General features: G+C 41.3%; 1 protein-coding gene and 1 non-coding gene across 5 annotated transcripts in view; one reads left to right on the top strand and one right to left on the bottom strand.

Annotated features, from left to right (window-relative positions):
• Positions 1–2575, top strand: part of CHD1L (chromodomain helicase DNA binding protein 1 like) — a 64541-nt gene extending 61966 nt beyond the window's left edge. For all 4 annotated transcript variants that reach the window (XM_019956680.2, XM_019956681.2, XM_019956685.2 and 1 more), the window contains 4 exons: positions 182–252; positions 359–473; positions 1208–1316; positions 2201–2575. In XM_019956680.2, coding sequence (XP_019812239.2) covers positions 182–252; positions 359–473; positions 1208–1316; positions 2201–2279 — 374 coding nt within the window. In that variant the 3' untranslated portion in view covers positions 2280–2575. The remainder of the gene's footprint in view (positions 1–181; positions 253–358; positions 474–1207; positions 1317–2200) is intronic.
• Positions 2576–7379: 4804 nt separating this feature from the next.
• On the bottom strand, positions 7380–7486 carry LOC139182438 (U6 spliceosomal RNA). Its single transcript, XR_011566094.1, has one exon. It is a non-coding gene; the product is annotated as a U6 spliceosomal RNA (small nuclear RNA).
• Between the last annotated feature and the right edge of the window lie 9896 nt (positions 7487–17382).

The raw sequence follows: 17382 nt of genomic DNA, 5'->3' as shown, positions 1-17382 counted from the left end.
CCACATAACTGAAAACTTTTCCTCTAATATCAGGAACAAGACAGGGCACCACTGTTACCTATACCTGAGTAGCTTTGGAAAAGGCACAGCATAGGGACAATACAGAGTAGCCCTTCCTCAGGGGTCTCATTCTGTAGTGAACTTTATGTTCTTTCTGTTGCTTCGTCTTGTTTTACCTCAGATTTGAGTTTGGGAGGTGTCCTTTTATTTCCTATTGATGATAAAGAGTCAAGAAACGAAGGACAAGATTTGGTAAGTGAAAAAACCACATCAATTTATTGGAGCTAAACTTTGACTCCCATCACCTCCTCGGGAAACTGCCCCTGCTCCCACTCAGTAAATGGATTATTCCTCCTAGTTGGCCTTGATTGTGGCCCAGCACCGAGATCGTGCCAATGTCCTGTCTGGCATTAAGATGGCAGCCCTAGAAGAGGCCCTAAAGAAGATATTTTTAGCAGCAAAGAAAAGGAAAGGTAAGTCCTTCCACTTGCTCAGGAACAGATGAATTTCTGTTTCCAAGCGTAGGATGTGATTTTTAAAGGGAGGTGAGAAATGCCAAGATCCCATTCAGTATATGTGGTGAAGGGAAGCCCCAGTATGAAAGGCCACACAAGTAACACTCTCCTCATCTTGTATTCTCAAAGTCCTTTTCCTTTCTTGATCACTTCTGTACCTTTGTCTCTGGACCACCTGCATTCTCTGGGTATTTGTATCATGATTTTACAGATGAGGAAGCAGAGGACCAGAGATGAGGTAAACTGGTCACATGCTGTTGAGAAACGCTTTTTATCCTGTCCCCTCTCGGAGAGTCACAGTCTGCATTAGCAGACAATTCTCTGCCAAAAGACCTGAGTTTAATTTTGTTTCCAAACCCAGCATGTCTTAGAGTTTGTCAAACTGATGGACTTGTTAAAGAATCTTTGCTTTTTAAATTACATCTCAATCATCAATCATATTCTATTCCCATTGTACCTACTTATTACCATAGCCTGTATGTAGGTCCTCATGTTCTATAGAATTAGTTTTCCCATGTTGCAGTCACTCCTCATATAATAATCATATGCTTTGAGTGGCACTCACCAAGATTATATACATTTTGTTCATTGGAAACAACAAAGTGACTCAGAATACATTATCATCTATGTATATCTTATACACATTACTCAATTTGATGAATGAAGACATCATGAACTTTTTTTTTTAACAGCAAGTGTCCATCTTCCACGCATTGGACATGCCACGAAAGGTTTTAACTGGTATGGTACTGAGCGACTTATTCGGAAACACTTGGCCTCAAGAGGCATCCCAACTTACATGTATCCTTTTATTATCCTAATGGTGTACACTTTCAGCTCAGAAGGGGACAGTGTCTTGCATTTTTCTGGTGTCATTTTTTAATCCAAGGCCAGGTCCTCTTCTGCCATGTTTTTCACTCTACCCCCACTTCAATAAGAAAAAACTAAGAAGCATTTTCTTACTGTGTATATATCCAAGGAGATAAACACTCCCCAGCATTTGTACATGCCAACAGCCAAAAGATACATGAAGAGGGGAATTAATTGAACAATTGCCATTTGCTCTCATGTTGAATCTGTTTCACATCACTTTTCTGGAGATCCTTCAGGCCCATAGATCAAGGCCTAGTTCTAAGAACTTCACTCTGTTCACTAAAATAAGCAAACAAGTGACGTATTTTATTTCTGAACCAATTCAGTGTATTCTTAAGCAGTATGAAATTCATTTTGACCATGAGGACATAATCTAGTTTTGCTAGACTAGTATTTTCTTCCAGTGATCTGCTTGCTGTAAGTTAGCATTGTTTGAACCACAATACTGAGTCCAGAATTATTAGAAGAAGCTGAATTTACCAAGTGCTATAATTATACAGAAACTTCCTCCTTTTACTTAGATAATTACTGAAATTAATTCACTTGGTGGGGATTTATTTAAATCACTATAAAAACTTAGCAGAGAAGTTTTATACATTTGCACAATTCAGACAGTATCAGAAGAGTTTTAGTATATCATCATAATTCTACAGTAATAAGTACTAACAATATTGAAAAGATTTATTACATGGTAAAAGGAAATTAAGGCGTACGCCTCTGGAGTGATTATTTCAGTAATTACTAAAGAACTAGTAGTTTTAGTAGAGTCGATTTTAAAGTGATGAAAAATATTCCTTGACCGCCCTATTCAGCTACTATTTTCCTAGAAGCAAGGCTGCCATCCTTCATCTACAGGCCTCATCTTCATCCTCAGGACAGCTAGTATCTTAACAATCAGCTCAGCATCAGATTCAGCCTTCAGCAACCAGCTGAAAAAGCTGGGGAAAAAAAGCTAGTTGGTCAAAGCCACTGTAATAGAGTATTCAAGGAATCAGGATCTGGTGGGCCTCTGAGAGGCTCTGTTTTCTGAATTCTAATTTTGTTCTCCTGAATGTGTTATACTGATGTGTAATACCTGTAATACAGCTATGCAAAAGTTATTTGGGAAAATCCTTTGGCAGTTTGCCAGTGCCCCAGTATGCATAGCTATTTGTATAATAATAAAAAATACATTTTCTCTCTCTAAAGGTTTCTTAGCTTGCTTTCCCCTCAATCTAGTTTTCTTCCTCTCAGACTGATTTCTTTATGGTGAGAAAGGTAAGTGCATTAAGGAGAAAGGAAGGGAAATAGAACAGGTTGGTTCTGGCGGAAGGAAATGCCTTCAGTCAGTTCATGCCTTGGAAAGACAGGTCTATAGGGGAAAGACTGAGAAGAGAGATTGCTGATCCAGACAACCAGAGTCCCTCCTGCCTTCTGTTCATACAGTTCAACATTCAGATCCAGAGGAACACAAGTGGCTTCATAGAAGCCAAGGATCACCTTTCCCCCTTCCATTAAATTCAGTTCAGCTTCAATAAATGAAGGGATTGTGGGGACTTCCCTAGTGGTCCACTGGGTAAGTCCCTGTGCTCCCAATGCAGAGGGCCCGGGTTCAATCCCTGTCAGAGAACCAGGTCCCACATGCCACAACTAAGAGTTTGTATGCCACAACGAAGATGGAAGATCCCATGTGCTGCAACTAAGACTTGACACAAACAAAAAAAATAAAAAGAAGGGAATTGTGGAAGTGGCACAAAACTGACAGCAAATGTCAGATTGGGGAGGACAGAGAGATGAGAACCACCAGAGAAGGAATTGTAAGAGGAGATACCATAGAATCTGTGACTTTTCACATTTTTGTACATGAAGTCTCAGTCTTGGCTGGCTGTCCTCAACCAACCTGGTTTCTGCTGCTTTGAGGCCCTTAATACCTAGAGAAGCCTCAGGCCTGGGCTCTTGATTCAGGGAACCTTGGCTACTAGGGGGTCTCAGAGCTGGGGCCATGACCTTCTAAGGAAAGCAGTGATGTTAGCATCTGTGTTGTACTGTTCTATTTGACTTCCTCCCTGGCTTCTTCACCCGTCAACAATTTAGAATCTGTGTTGAAGACCAATTTAGTTGAAGACTAAGTTCATGATTCCTGAACTTTTTCTTTTTTAATTTAATTGGAGGCTAATTATAGTATTGTGGTTTTTGCCATACATTCACATGAATCAGCCATGGGTGTACATATGTTCCCCATCCTGACTCTTCCTCCCAACTCCCTCCCCATCCCATCCCTCAGGGTCATCCCAGTGCACCAGCTCACTGCACTCTGTCTCATGCACTGAACCTAGACTGGCGATCTATTTCACATATGATAATATAATGTTTCAATACTATTCTCTCAGATTATCCCACCCTCACCTTCTCACAGAGTCCAAAAGTCTGTTCTTTACATCTGTGTCTCTTTTGCTGCCTCGCATATAGGGTCACTGTTACCATCATCTAAATTCTATATATATACATTAATATACTGTATTGGTATTTTTCTTTCTGACTTACTTTGCTCTGTATAATAGGCTCCAGTTTCATCCATCTTATTAGAACTGATTCAAATGCATTCTCTTTAATAGCTGAGTAATATCCCATTGTGTATATGTACCACAGCTTTCTTATCCATTCCTCTGCTGATGGACATCTAGGTTGCTTCCATGTCCTGGCTATTTTAAACGGTGCTACAATGAACACTGGGGTACACGTGTCTCTTTCAATTCTGGTTTCCTTGGTGTGTGTGCCCAGCAATGGGGTTGCTGGGTTGTATGGCAGTTCTATTTCCAGTTTTTTAAGGAATCTCCACACTGTTCTCCATAGTGGCTGTACTAGTTTGCATTTCCACCAACAATGTAAGAGGGTTCCTTTTTCTCTGCACTCTCTCCAGCACTGTTTGTAGACTTTTTGATAGCAGCCATTCTGACCAGTGTGAGATGGTACCTCATTGTGGTTTTGATTTGCATTTCTCTGATAATTAGTGAATTTGAGCATCTTTTCATGTGTTTATTAGCCATCTGTATGTCCTCTTTGGAGAAATGTCTGTTGAGTTCTTTGGCCCTTTTTTTGATTGGGTCACTTAATTTTCTGGAATTGAGCTGCAGGAGTTGTTAGTATATTTTTCAGATTAATTCTTTGTCACTTTCTTCATTTGCTATTATTTTCTCCCATTCTGAAGGCTGTCTTTTCACCTTGCTTATAGTTTCCTTTGTTGTGCAAAAGCTTTTAGGTCCCATTTGTTTGTTTTTGCTTTTATTTCCATTACTCTGGGAGGTGGGTCATAGAGGATCTTGCTATGATTTACGTCAGAGTGTTTTGCCTGTGTTTTTCTCTAGGAGTTTTATAGTTTCTGGTCTTACATTTAGATCTTTAATCCATTTTGAGTTTATTTTTGTGTATGGTGTTAGAAAGTGTTCTAGTTTCATTCTTTTACAAGTGGTTGACCAGTTTTCCCAGCACCACTTGTTAAAGGGATTGTCTTTTCTCCATTGTATATTCTTGCCTCCTTTGTCAAAGATAAGGTGTCCATAGGTGCGTGGATTTATCTCTGGGCTTTCACTTTGTTCCATTGATCAATATTTCTGTCTTTGTGCCAGTACCATACTGTCTTGATGACTGTGGCTTTGTAGTAGAGCCTGAAGTCAGGCAGGTTGATTCCTCCTGTTCCATTCTTTCTCAAGATTGCTTTGGCTATTCAAGGTTTTTTGCATTTCCATACAAATTGTGAAATTATTCGTTCTAGTTCTCTGAAAAATACCATTGGTAGCTTGATTGCATTGAATCTGTAGATTGCTTTGGGTAGTATACTCATTTTCACTATATTGATTCTTCCAATCCATGAACATGGTATATTTCTCCATCTATTTGTGTCATCTTTGATTTCTTTCATCAGTGTTTTATAGTTTTCTATATTTAGATCTTTTGTTTCTTTAGGTAGATATATTCCTAAGTATTTTATTCTTTTCATTGCAATGGTGAATGGAATTGTTTCCTTAATTTCTCTTTCTGTTCTCTCATTGTTAGTGTATAGGAATGCAAGGGATTTCTTTGTGTTAATTTTATATCCTGCAACTTTACTATATTCAGTAATTAGCTCTAGTAATTTTCTGGTGGAGTCTTTAGGGTTTTCTATGTAGAGGATCATGTCATCTGCAGACAGTGAGAGTTTTACTTCTTCTTTTCCAATCTGGATTCTTTTTCTGCTCTGATTGCTGTGGCCAAAACTTCCAAAACTATGTTGAATAGTAGTGGTGAGAGTGGGCACCCTTGTCTTGTTCCTGACTTTAGGGGAAATGCTTTCAATTTTTCACCATTGAGGATAATGTTTGCTGTGGATTTATCATATATGGCTTTTATTATGTTGAGATATGTTCCTTCTATTCCTGCTTTCTGGAGGGTTTTGTTTTTTTTTTTAAACTTTACAAAATTGTAATAGTTTTGCAAAATATCAAAATGAATCCACCACAGGTATACATGTGTTCCCCATCCTGAACCCTCCTCCCTCCTCCCTCCCCATACCATCCCTCTGGGTCGTCCCAGTGCACTAGCCCCAAGCATCCAGTATCATGCATTGAACCTGGACTGGCAACTCGTTTCATACATGATATTTTACATGTTTCAATGCCATTCTCCCAAATCTTCCCACCCTCTCCCTCTCCCACAGAGTCCATAAGACTGTTCTATACATCTGTGTCCCTTTTGCCATCTCGTACACAGGGTTATTGTTACCATCTTTCTAAATTCCATATATATGCATTAGTATACTGTATTGGTGTTTTTCTTTCTGGCTTACTTCACTCTGTATAATAGGCTCCAGTTTCATCCACCTCATTAGAACTGATTCAAATGTATTCTTTTTAATGGCTGAGTAATACTCCATTGTGTATATGTACCACAGCTTTCTTATCCATTCATCTGCTGATGGGCATCTAGGTTGCTTCCATGTCCTGGCTGTTATAAACAGTGCTGCGATGAACATTGGGGTACACGTGTCTCTTTCCCTTCTGGTTTCCTCAGTGTGTATGCCCAGCAGTGGGATTGCTGGATCATAAGGCAGTTCTATTTCCAGTTTTTTAAGGAATCTCCACACTGTTCTCCATAGTGGCTGTACTAGTTTGCATTCCCACCAACAGTGTAAGAGGGTTCTCTTTTCTCCACACCCTCTCCAGCATTTATTGCTTGTAGACTTTTGGATCGCAGCCATTCTGACTGGTGTGAAATGGTACCTCATAGTGGTTTTGATTTGCATTTCTCTGATAATGAGTGATGTTGAGCATCTTTTCATGTGTTTGTTAGCCATCTGTATGTGTTCTTTGGAGAAATGTCTATTTAGTTCTTTGGCCCATTTTTTGATTGGGTCATTTATTTTTCTGGAGTTGAGCTGTAGGAGTTGCTTGTATATTTTTGAGATTAGCTGTTTGTCAGTTGCTTCATTTGCTATTATTTTCTCCCATTCTGAAGGCTGTCTTTTCACCTTGCTAATAGTTTCCTTTGATGTGCAGAAGCTTTTAAGGTTAATTAGGTCCCATTTGTTTATTTTTGTTTTTATTTCCAATATTCTGGGAGGTGGGTCATAGAGGATCCTGCTGTGATGTATGTCAGAGAGTGTTTTGCCTATGTTCTCCTCTAGGAGTTTTATAGTTTCTGGTCTTACGTTGAGATCTTTAATCCATTTTGAGTTTATTTTTGTGTATGGTGTTAGAAAGTGTTCTAGTTTCATTCTTTTACAAGTGGTTGACCAGATTTCCCAGCAACACTTGTTGAAGAGATTGTCTTTTCTCCATTGTATATTCTTGCCTCCTTTGTCAAAGATAAGGTGTCCATATGTGTGTGGATTTATCTCTGGGCTTTCTATTTTGTTCCATTGATCTATTTCTGTCTTTGTGCCAGTACCATACTGTCTTGATAACTGTGGCTTTGTAGTAGAGCCTGAAGTCAGGTAGGTTGATTCCTCCAGTTCCATTCTTCTTTCTCAAGATCGCTAAAAATATGGAATGCTTCACGAATTTACGTGTCATCCTTGTGCAGGGGCCATGCTAATCTTCTCTGTATTGTTCCAATTTTAGTATATGTGCTGCCGAAGCGAGCACAGGGTTTTTTTTTTTTTTTATCATAAATCGATAATGAATTTTGTCAAAGGCTTTCTCTTCATCTATTGAGATAATCATGTGGTTTTTATCTTTCAATTTGTTAATGTGGTGTTTCACATTGATTGATTTGCAAATATTGAAGAATCTTTGCATCCCTGGGATAAAGCCCACTTGGTCATGATGTATGATCTTTTTAATATGTTGTTGGATTCTGTTTGCTTGAATTTTGTTAAGGATTTTTGCACCTATGTTCATCAGTGATATTGGCCTGTAGTTTTCTTTTTTTGTGGCATCTTTGTCTGTTTTGGTATTAGGCTGATGGTGGCCTCACAGAATGAGTTTGGAAGTTTACCTTCCTCTGCAATTTTCTGGAAGCATTTGAGTAGGATAGGTGTTAGCTCTTCTCTAAATTTTTGGTAGAATTCAGCTGTGAAGCCATCTGGTCCTGGGCTTTTGTTTTTTGGAAGATTTCTGATTACAGTTTCGATTTCTGTGCTTGTGATGGGTCTGTTAAGATTTGCTATTTCTTCCTAGTTCCGTTTTGGAAGGTTACACTTTTCTAAGAATTTGTCCATTTCTTCCAGGTTGTCCATTTTATTGACATATAGTTGCTGATAGTAGTCTCTTATGATCTTTTGGGTTTCTTTGTTGTCTGTTGTGATTCTCCATTTTCATTTCTAATTTTGTTTTGATTCTTCCTCTTTTTTTTTTGTTGTTGATGAGTCTGGCTAATGGTTTGTCTATTTTATTTATCTTCTCAAAGAACCAGCTTTTAGCTTTGTTGATTTTGGCTATGGTCTCCTTTGTTTCTTTTGCATTTATTTCTGCCCTAATTTTTATAATTTCTTTCCTCCTACTAACCCTGGGGTGCTTCTTCTTTTTCTAGTTGCTTTAGGTCTAGTAGAGTTAGGTTATTTATTTGATTTCTCTCCTATTTCTTGAGGTAGGCTTGTATTGATATGAACCTTCCCCTTAGCACTGCTTTTACTGAATCCCATAGGTTTTGAGATGTTGTGTTTTCATTTTCATTCATTTCTATGCATATTTTGATTTCTTCTGTGATTTGTTGGTTATTCAAAAGTGTGTTGTTTAGCCTCCATATGTTTGTCTTTTTAGTAGTTTTTTTCCCGTAGTTGACATCTAATCTTACCACATTGTGATCAGAAAAGATGCTTTAAATGACTTCAGTTTTTTTTAATTTACCAAGGCTAGATTTATGGCCCAGGATGTGATCTATCCTGGAGAAGGTTCCGTGGGCACTTGAGATAAAGGTGAATTCATTGTTTTGGGGTGAAATATCCTATAGATATCGATTAGGTCTAACTGGTCTATTGTATCATTTAAAGTTTGTGTTTCCTTGCTAATTTTCAGTTTAGTTCATCTGTCCATAAGTGTGAGTGGGGTATTAAAGTGTCCCACTATTATTGTGTTACTGTTAATTTCCCCTTTTATACTTGTTAACATTTGCCTTACATATTGCAGTGCTCCTATGTTGGGTGCATATATTTATTATTGTTATATCTTCTTGGATTGATCCTTTGATCATTATGTAGTGTCCTTCTTTTTGTCTTTTCACGGCCTTTACTTCAAAGTCTATATTATCTGATATGAGTATTGCTACTCCTGCTTTCTTTTGGTCTCCATTTGCGTGAAATATCATTTTCCAGCCCTTCACTTTCAGTCTGTATGTGTCCCTAGGTTTAAGGTGAGTCTCTTGTAGACAGCATATATAGGGGTCTTGTTTTTGTATCCATTCAGCCAGTCTTTGTCTTTTGGTTGGGGCATTCAGCCCATTTACCTTTAAGGTAATTATTGATAAGCATGGTCCCATTGCCATTTACTTTGTTGTTTGGGTTCCCATTTATAAACCTTTGCTGTGTTTCCTGTCCAGAGAAGATCCTTTAGCATATGTTGAACAGCTGGTTTGATGGTGCTGAATTCTCTGAACTTTTGCTTGTCTTTAATTCTTTTGATTTCTCCTTCATATTTGAATGAGATACTTGTTGGGTACAGTAATCTGGGTTGTAGGTTTTTCTCTTTCATCACTTTAAGTATGTCCTGCCATTCCCTTCTGGCTTGAAGAGTTTCTATTGAAAGATCAGCTGTTACCCTTATGAGGATCTGCTTGTGAGTTATTTATTTTCCCTTTCTGCTTTTAATATTTGTTCTTTGTGTTTGATCTTTGTTAATTTGATTAATATGTGTTTTGGGTGTTTCGCCTTGGGTTTATCCTTTTTGGGACTCTCTGGGTTTCTTGGACTTAGGTGGCTATTTCCTTCCCCATTTTAGGGAAGTTTTCAACTATTATCTCCTCAAGTATTTTCTCATGGCCTTTCTTTTTATTTTCTTCTTCTGGGACTCCTATGATTCAAATGTTGGGGCATTTCACACTGTCCCAGAGGTCTCTGAGGTGGTTCTCATTTGATTCTTTTTTCTTTTTTCCTCCCTGCTTCATTTATTCCCACCAATCTATCTTCCACCTCACTTATCCTGTCTTCTGCCTCAGTTATTCTACTGTCAGTTCCCTCCAGAGTGCTTTTGATCTCAGTTATTGCATTATTCATTATTGATTGACTTTTTTATTTCTTCTACGTCCTTGTTAAATTTTTCTTGCATCTTCTCAATCCTTGTCCCCAGACTATTTGTGTCCATTTTGTTTTCAAGATTTTGGATCATTTTTACTATCATTGTTCTGAATACTTTTTCAGGTAGACTCTCTATCTCCTCCTCTTTGATTTGGTGTAGTGGGCTTTTATCATGTTCCTTTATCTGCTGAATATTCTCTGCCGTTTCATCTTGTTTATATTGCTGCATTTGGGGTGGCCTTTCTGTATTCTGGCAGTTTATGGTTCCTCTTTATTGTGGAGGCTTCTCCCTGTGGGTGGGGTTGGATGAGTGGCTTGTCAAGGTTTCCTGGTTAGGGAAGCTTGTATCAGTGTTCTGGTGGGTGGAGCTGCATCTCTTCTCTCTGGAGTACAATGAAGTGTCCAGTAGTGAGTTTTGAGGTGTCTGTGGGTTTGGTGTGACTTTTGGCAGCCTTTATTTTTGTGCTCAGGGTTATGTTCCTGCATTGTTGGAGAATTAGTTTGGTATGTCTTGCTCTGGAACTTGTTGGCTCTTGGGTGGAGCTTGTTTTTAGTGTAGGTATGGAGGCTTTTGGATGAGCTCTTGTCGATTAATGTTCCCTGAAGTCAGGAGTTTTCTGGTGTTCTCAAGTTTTGGATTTAAGCCTCCTGCCTCTGGCTTTCAGTCTTATACTTACAGTAGCCTCAAGACTTCTCCATCCATACATCAATGATAAAACATCTAGGCTAATGTCTTCTCACATTAGAAGAGTCTCCACAATGGGGGACAGCCAGAGAGGTTCAGAGTTACATGGAGAAGAGAAGAGGGATGAGGGAGTTGGAGGTGACCAAGAGGAGAAGAGGAGGAATCAAAAAGGGAGACAGCAGTCTAGCCAGTAATCAAATCCCTATGTGCTCTCCACAGTCTGGAACACTCAGAGAGGTTCTTGGAGTTCCATAGAGAAGAGAGGAGGGAGGAAGGAGATAGAGGTGACCAGGAGGAGAAGAGTGGGAATCAAAAGGGGAGAGAACTATCTAGACAGTAATCAATTCCCTATTTGCTCGCCACAGTCTGGAACACTCAGAGAGGTTCACAGAGTTACATAGAGAAGAGAAGAGAGAGGAGGGAGATAGAGGTGACCAGGAAGAGAAGAGGGGGAATCAAAAGGGGAGAGAACAGTCTAGCCTGTGATCAGTTCCCTAAGTGTTCTCCACAGCCCGGAACACCCAAAGAGAGTCACAGAGTTAAGTAGAGAAGAGACAGGGGAGGGCGGAGATAGAGGTGACCTGGGGGGAAAAAATGAAAGTCAAAAGGGGAAAGAGCAATCAAGCCAGTAATCACACTCCTAAGTAAAAATGGGTACTGAAGATTGCATTCTTAAAGGTACAGAATTGATACCAAATATAAAAAGCAAAGATTAAAATATATCTAGGAATTTCTCTGGAGCCATTGAGGGCAGTGTGGGGTCTGTTCAGTTTTAGATAGTTACTTGTTCCAGCTTATACTTCTTCTCAAGGTCTATAGGTCCCTTCCAGTGTAGCCAGTGCTAACTCCAGGGTTTTAATTTGTTGCACCTGTCACTTCCAAAGCGATTCCCTCTTTGTTTATTTTGGCTTCCTCTGTTTGCAAGTCTCTTCAATATCTAACATCTGCCCTGATACAAGGGTGGTCATTTATTTAGGCTAACTTGTTCAGTTGTGCTCTGGGGAGGGAGGAACACTGCAAACAAATATCACTGGCATGTGTGGGGAGTGCTCGCAGTGTCTGGGCTGCACTGGGTTTGCCCCCGCTCACGGCGTGTGTGCTTTCCCAGTCTACACTGCTCAGGCTCCAGGTTGCTCTGCAGGGGCACTAAGGTGGGCCCTGGGTTGTGTGCACTTCCCAGATATACACTGCTCAGGTTCTGGTTCTCAGGTACTCCGCAAAGGCACAGACTCAGTTGCCTCGGCCTTTTGTGCCGTTTCCAGGTCCAAGCAGCTCAGGCAACCAGGTGCTTGGCCAGCGGTGCATCTTATTACCTCCCCCGTCCCAGCTGCTCAGTTTCCTGGGTGCACAGTGAGAGTGCTGTCCCAGGTGTGCCATGTGTCTCCTCTGGGGAGCTGATCTGGCTGCAACCCTCCTGGTGGATGTCAACCATCCAGGATCCCAGGATGACTTGATTAGCCATTGGGAGCCTGCTCGCAGTTTGGTAGAGGATGCCCCTTGCCTTCCAGCTCTGGCTGTTGCCTGCCTGCCTGCCTCCCTGCCTCCAGCGGGGGATGGGCCAGTCTGCTGCCGGCTAGCTCTCCTGTGGTATTCTCTCAGTCCTTTGTTCTGTGAGCAGGCCGGCAGTGCCTTCAGATCAGATCAGATCAGGTGATCAGTCGTGTCTGACTCTGCGACCCCATGAATCGCAGCACGCCAGGCCTCCCTGTCCATCACCAACTCCCGGAGTTCACTCAGACTCACATTCATCGAGTCAGTAATGCCATCCAGCCATCTCATCCTCTGTCATACCCTTCTCCTCCTGCCCCCAATCCCTCCCAGCATCAGTCTTTTCCAATGAGTCAACTCTTCACATGAGGTGGCCAAAGTACTGGAGTTTCAGCTTTAGCATCATTCCTTCCAAAGAAATCCCAGGGCTGATCTCCTTCAGAATGGACTGGTTGGATCTCCTTGCAGTCCAAGGGACTCTCAAGAGTCTTCTCCAACACCACAGTTCAAAAGCATCAATTCTTCGGCGCTCAGCCTTCTTCACAGTCCAACTCTCACATCCATACATGACCACAGGAAGAGCTTCAGCTTCAGCATCAGTGGTTCCAATGAATATTCAGGGTTGATTTCCTTTAGGATTGACTGGTTTGATCTCCTTGCACTCCAAGGGACTCTCAAGAGTCTTCTCCAGAGCTGGTCCTAAGATGACAGAGGAATAGGATGGGAAGACCACTTTCTCCCCCACAATTTCATCGAAAGAGCATTTGAACACTGAGCAAACTCCACAAAACAACTTCAGAACGCTGGCAGAGGACATCAGGCACCCACTTCGAAAGGAGGTAGGACAAAATACAAAAGATAAAAAGAGAGACAAAAGAGTTAGGGACGGAGATCCGTCCCGGGAAGGGAGTCCTAACAGAGAAGTTTCCAAACACCAGGAAACCCTCTCACCAGGGAAGTTTTCGAATCTTGGTGGGCAAAATAACTGGGGGGAACTATAAATAAATAAAACCCACAGATTACATGCATAAAGGCAACTCCCAGCAGAGAAGTACCCCAGACCCTCACATCTGCCACCAGCAAGCGGGGGCTGAATGGAGAGGAGTGGGCTGCATTGCTTAGGGTAAGGACCAGCCCTGAATGCCCTGAGGGCAATCTGAGGGAGCTAACGTGAGACAGCAACCTAAACTGTGGGATAGCCACGGGGGATGGGGGGGGGGGCAGGCGGGGGAAGGAGAGAGAGAGAGAGAACTATCCCGCGAAAAGCCCTAACCTAAGGCACTGCCGCCCGGCTCACAGAACAAAGGACTGAGCGAATACCAGAGGAGAGCTAGCCGGCTGCGGACCGGCCCATCCCCCGCCGGACACAGTGGGCAGGCGGGTGCCAGCCAGAGCCGGAAAGGGGCAAACTCGGCCCCAGAGAGGGCATCCCCTACCAAACTGCGAACAGGCTTCCAATTTCTAACCAAAGACTTCCTGAGATTCTGGACGGCTGACATCTACCAGGAGGGTCGTAGCCAGAGATCAGCTCCTCAGAAGAGACACACGGCACACCTGAGCGCTGGGACCAGGGAGGTGATAAGACGTACTGCACCTGAAGAGAGTGCATTCGCCAAGCACCAGGTTTCCTGAGTTGCTCCGACCGGGAACGGCACAAAACGCAGGCCCAACCGAGTCTGCGCCTCTGTGGAGTACCCAAGAACCTGAACCTGAGCGGCTTAGACCTGGGAAGTGCACGCAACCCAGGGCCTGCTCCCTGCAGAGCAACCTGAAGCCTGAGCAGTGTAGACTGGGGAAGCACACACGCCGTGAGCAGGGGCAAACCCAGTGTGGCCGAGACACTGTGAGCACACGCCAGTGATATTTGTTTGCAGTGTTCCTCCCTCCCTACAGCACGACTGAACAAGTGAGCCTGAACAAGAGACCACCTTCGCCCCCTTGTGTCAGGGCGGAAATTAGACACTGAAGAGACGTGCAAACAGAAGTAGCCAAATAAACAGAGGCAAGCGCTTTGGAAGTGATAGATTAAAATCCCTGTAGTTAACACTGACTACACTGGAAGGGGCCTATAGATCTTGAAACTTATAAGCTGGAACAAGGAACTATCTGAAACTGAGCTGACCCTACACTGCCCGTAACAGTTCCAGAGAAATTCCTAGATATATTTGTACTGTTATCATTTTTTTTAATTAAAATTTTTTTCTTTTTTTTAAATCCTCTATTACTCCTTTAATTTTCATTTTTATAACCTACTACTACCTTGCAAAAAAAAAAAGACCCTATTTTTAAAGCAAACTTCATGTATATTTCTTATACATTTTGTAATTGTTTTTTAATATTGTATTTTTGAGAGTCTAACCTCTGCTCTAGATTTTTAATCTTTGCTTTATAGTAATTGTTATGAATTTTGTACATATAAGAATCCAATCTTCAGTACCCATTTTTACTTAGGAGTGTGAACACTGGCTTGATTACTATCTCCCGCTTTTGACTCTCCTTTTTCTCCCCCGGGTCATCTCTATATCCTCCGTCCCCCTTCTCTTCTCAGCCCAACTCTGTGAATCTCTGTGGGTGTTCCGGGCTGCCAAGAACACTTAGGGAATAGTACTGCCTAGATCTATCTCTCTCCTTTTGATTTCCCCTTTTCTCCTCCAGCTCACCCCTATTTCCTTCCTCCCTCTTCTCTTCTCCATGTAACTCTGTGAACCTCTCTGGGTGTCCCTCACAGTGGAGAATCTTTTCACTATTAACCTAGAAGTTTTATTATCAGTGCTGTATGGATGGAGAAGTCTTGAGGCTACTGTGAGAATAAGACTGAAAACCAGAGGCAGAAGGCTTAAGCCCAAAGCCTGAGAACACCAGAGAACTCCTGACTCCAGGGAACATTAATTGATAAGGAATCATCCAAAAGCCTCCACACCTACACTGAAACCAAGCACCCCCAAGAGCCAATAAGTTCCAGAGCAAGACATACCACGCAAATTCTCCAGCAACACAGGAACATAGCCTGGAGCTTCAATATACAGGCTGCCCAAACAGCAAACCCATAGACATCTCAAAACTCACTACTGGACACTTCATTGCACTCCAGAGAGAAGAGATGCAGCTCCACCCACCAGAACACTGACACAAGCTTCCCTAACCAGGAAACCTTGACAAGCCACTCATCCAACCCCACCCACAGGGAGGAACCTCCACAATAAAGAGGAACCATAAACTGCCAGAATACAGAAAGGCCACCCCAAATGCAGCAATCTAAACAAGATGAAAAGGCAAAGAAATACTCAGCAGGTAAAAGAACATAATAAATGCCCACCAAACCAAACCAAAGAGAGGTTCACAGAGTTACATGGAGAAGAGAAGAGGGAGGAGGGAGATAGAGGTGACCATGAGGAGAAGGGGGGAATCAAAAGGGGAGAGAGCAGTCTAGCCAGTAAACAATTCCCTATGTGCTCTCCACAGTCTGGAACCCTCAGAGAGGTTCACGGAGTTCCATAGAGAAGAGAAGAGGGAGGAAGGAGATAGAGGTGAGCTGGGGGAGAAAAGGGGGAATCAAAAGGAGAAGGAGTCTACCTGAAAAAGACTTCAGAATAATGATAATAAAAATGATCAAAAATCTTGAAAACAAAATGGAGTTACAGATAAATAGCCTGGAGACAAGGATTGAGAAGATGCAAGAAATGTTTAGCAAGGACTTAGAAGAAAAGAGTCAATTAATAATGGATAATGCAATAAATGAGATAAAAAACACTCTGGAGGGAACCAACAGTAGAATAATGAGGCAGAAGATAGGATAAGTGAGTTAGAAATTAGAATGGTAGAAATAAATGAAGCATAGAGGAAAAAAGAAAAAAGAATTAAAAGAAATGAGAACAACTCCAGGGACCTCTGGGACAATATGAAATGCCCCAACATTTGAATCATAGGAGTCCCAGTAGAAGACAGAAAGGCCATGAGAAAATACTCGAGGAGATAATAGTTGAAAACTTCCCTAAAATGGGGAAGGAAATAGTCACACAAGTCCAAGAAACCCAGAGAGTTCCAAACAGGATAAACCCAAGGTGAAACACCCAAAACACATATTAATCAAATTAACAAAGGTCAAACACAAAGAACAAATGTTAAAAGCAGAAAGGGAAAATAAATAACACACAAGGGAATTCACATAAGGATAACAGCTGATCTTTCAATAGAAACTCTTCAGACAGAAAGGAATGGCAGGACATACTTAAAGTGATGAAAGAGAAAAACCTACAACCCAGATTACTATACCCAGCAAGGATCTCATTCAGATATGAAGGAGAATTCAAAAGCTTTACAGACAAGCAAAAGCTCAGAGAATTCAGCACCACCAAATCAGCTCTTCAACAAATGCTAAAGGATCTTCTCTAGACAGGAAACACAGAAAGGGTGTATAAACTCAAACCCAAAACAACAAAGTAAATGGCAACGGGATCATACTTACCAATAATTACCTCAAATGTAAATGGGTTGAATGCCCCAACCAAAAGAAAAAGACTGGCTGAATGGATACAAAAACAAGACCCCTATATATGCTGTTTAAAAGAGACCCACAACAAAACAAAGGACACATACAGACTGAAAGTGAAGGGCTGGAAAAAGATATTTCATGCAAATTGAGACCAAAAAAAAAAAAAAGCAGGAGTAGCAATACTCATATCAGATAAAATAGACTTTAAAATAAAGGCTGTGGGAAGAGACAAAGAAGGACACTACATAATGATCAAAGGATCGATCCAAGAAGAAGATATAACAATTATAAATATATATGCACCCAACATAGGAGCACTGCAATATGTAAGGCAAATGCTAACAAGTATGAAAGGGGAAATTAACAATAACACAATAATAGTGGGAGACTTTAATAGCCCACTCACACCTATGGCTAGATCAACTAAACAGAAAATTAACAAACCCAAACTTTAAATGACATAATGGACCAGCTAGACCTAATTGATATCTATAGGACATTTCACCCCAAAACAATGAATTTCTCAAGTGCACACGGAACCTTCTCCAGGATAGATCACATGCCGGGCCATAAATCTAGCCTTGGTAAATTCAGAAAAAATGAAATCATTCCAATCATCTTTTCTGACCACAATGCAGTAAGATTA

This window comes from Bos indicus, chromosome 3 (assembly GCF_029378745.1).
Source record: "Bos indicus isolate NIAB-ARS_2022 breed Sahiwal x Tharparkar chromosome 3, NIAB-ARS_B.indTharparkar_mat_pri_1.0, whole genome shotgun sequence".
Classification (NCBI taxonomy): Eukaryota; Metazoa; Chordata; class Mammalia; order Artiodactyla; family Bovidae; genus Bos; species Bos indicus.
This window is presented reverse-complemented; position numbering and strand designations above follow the sequence as displayed.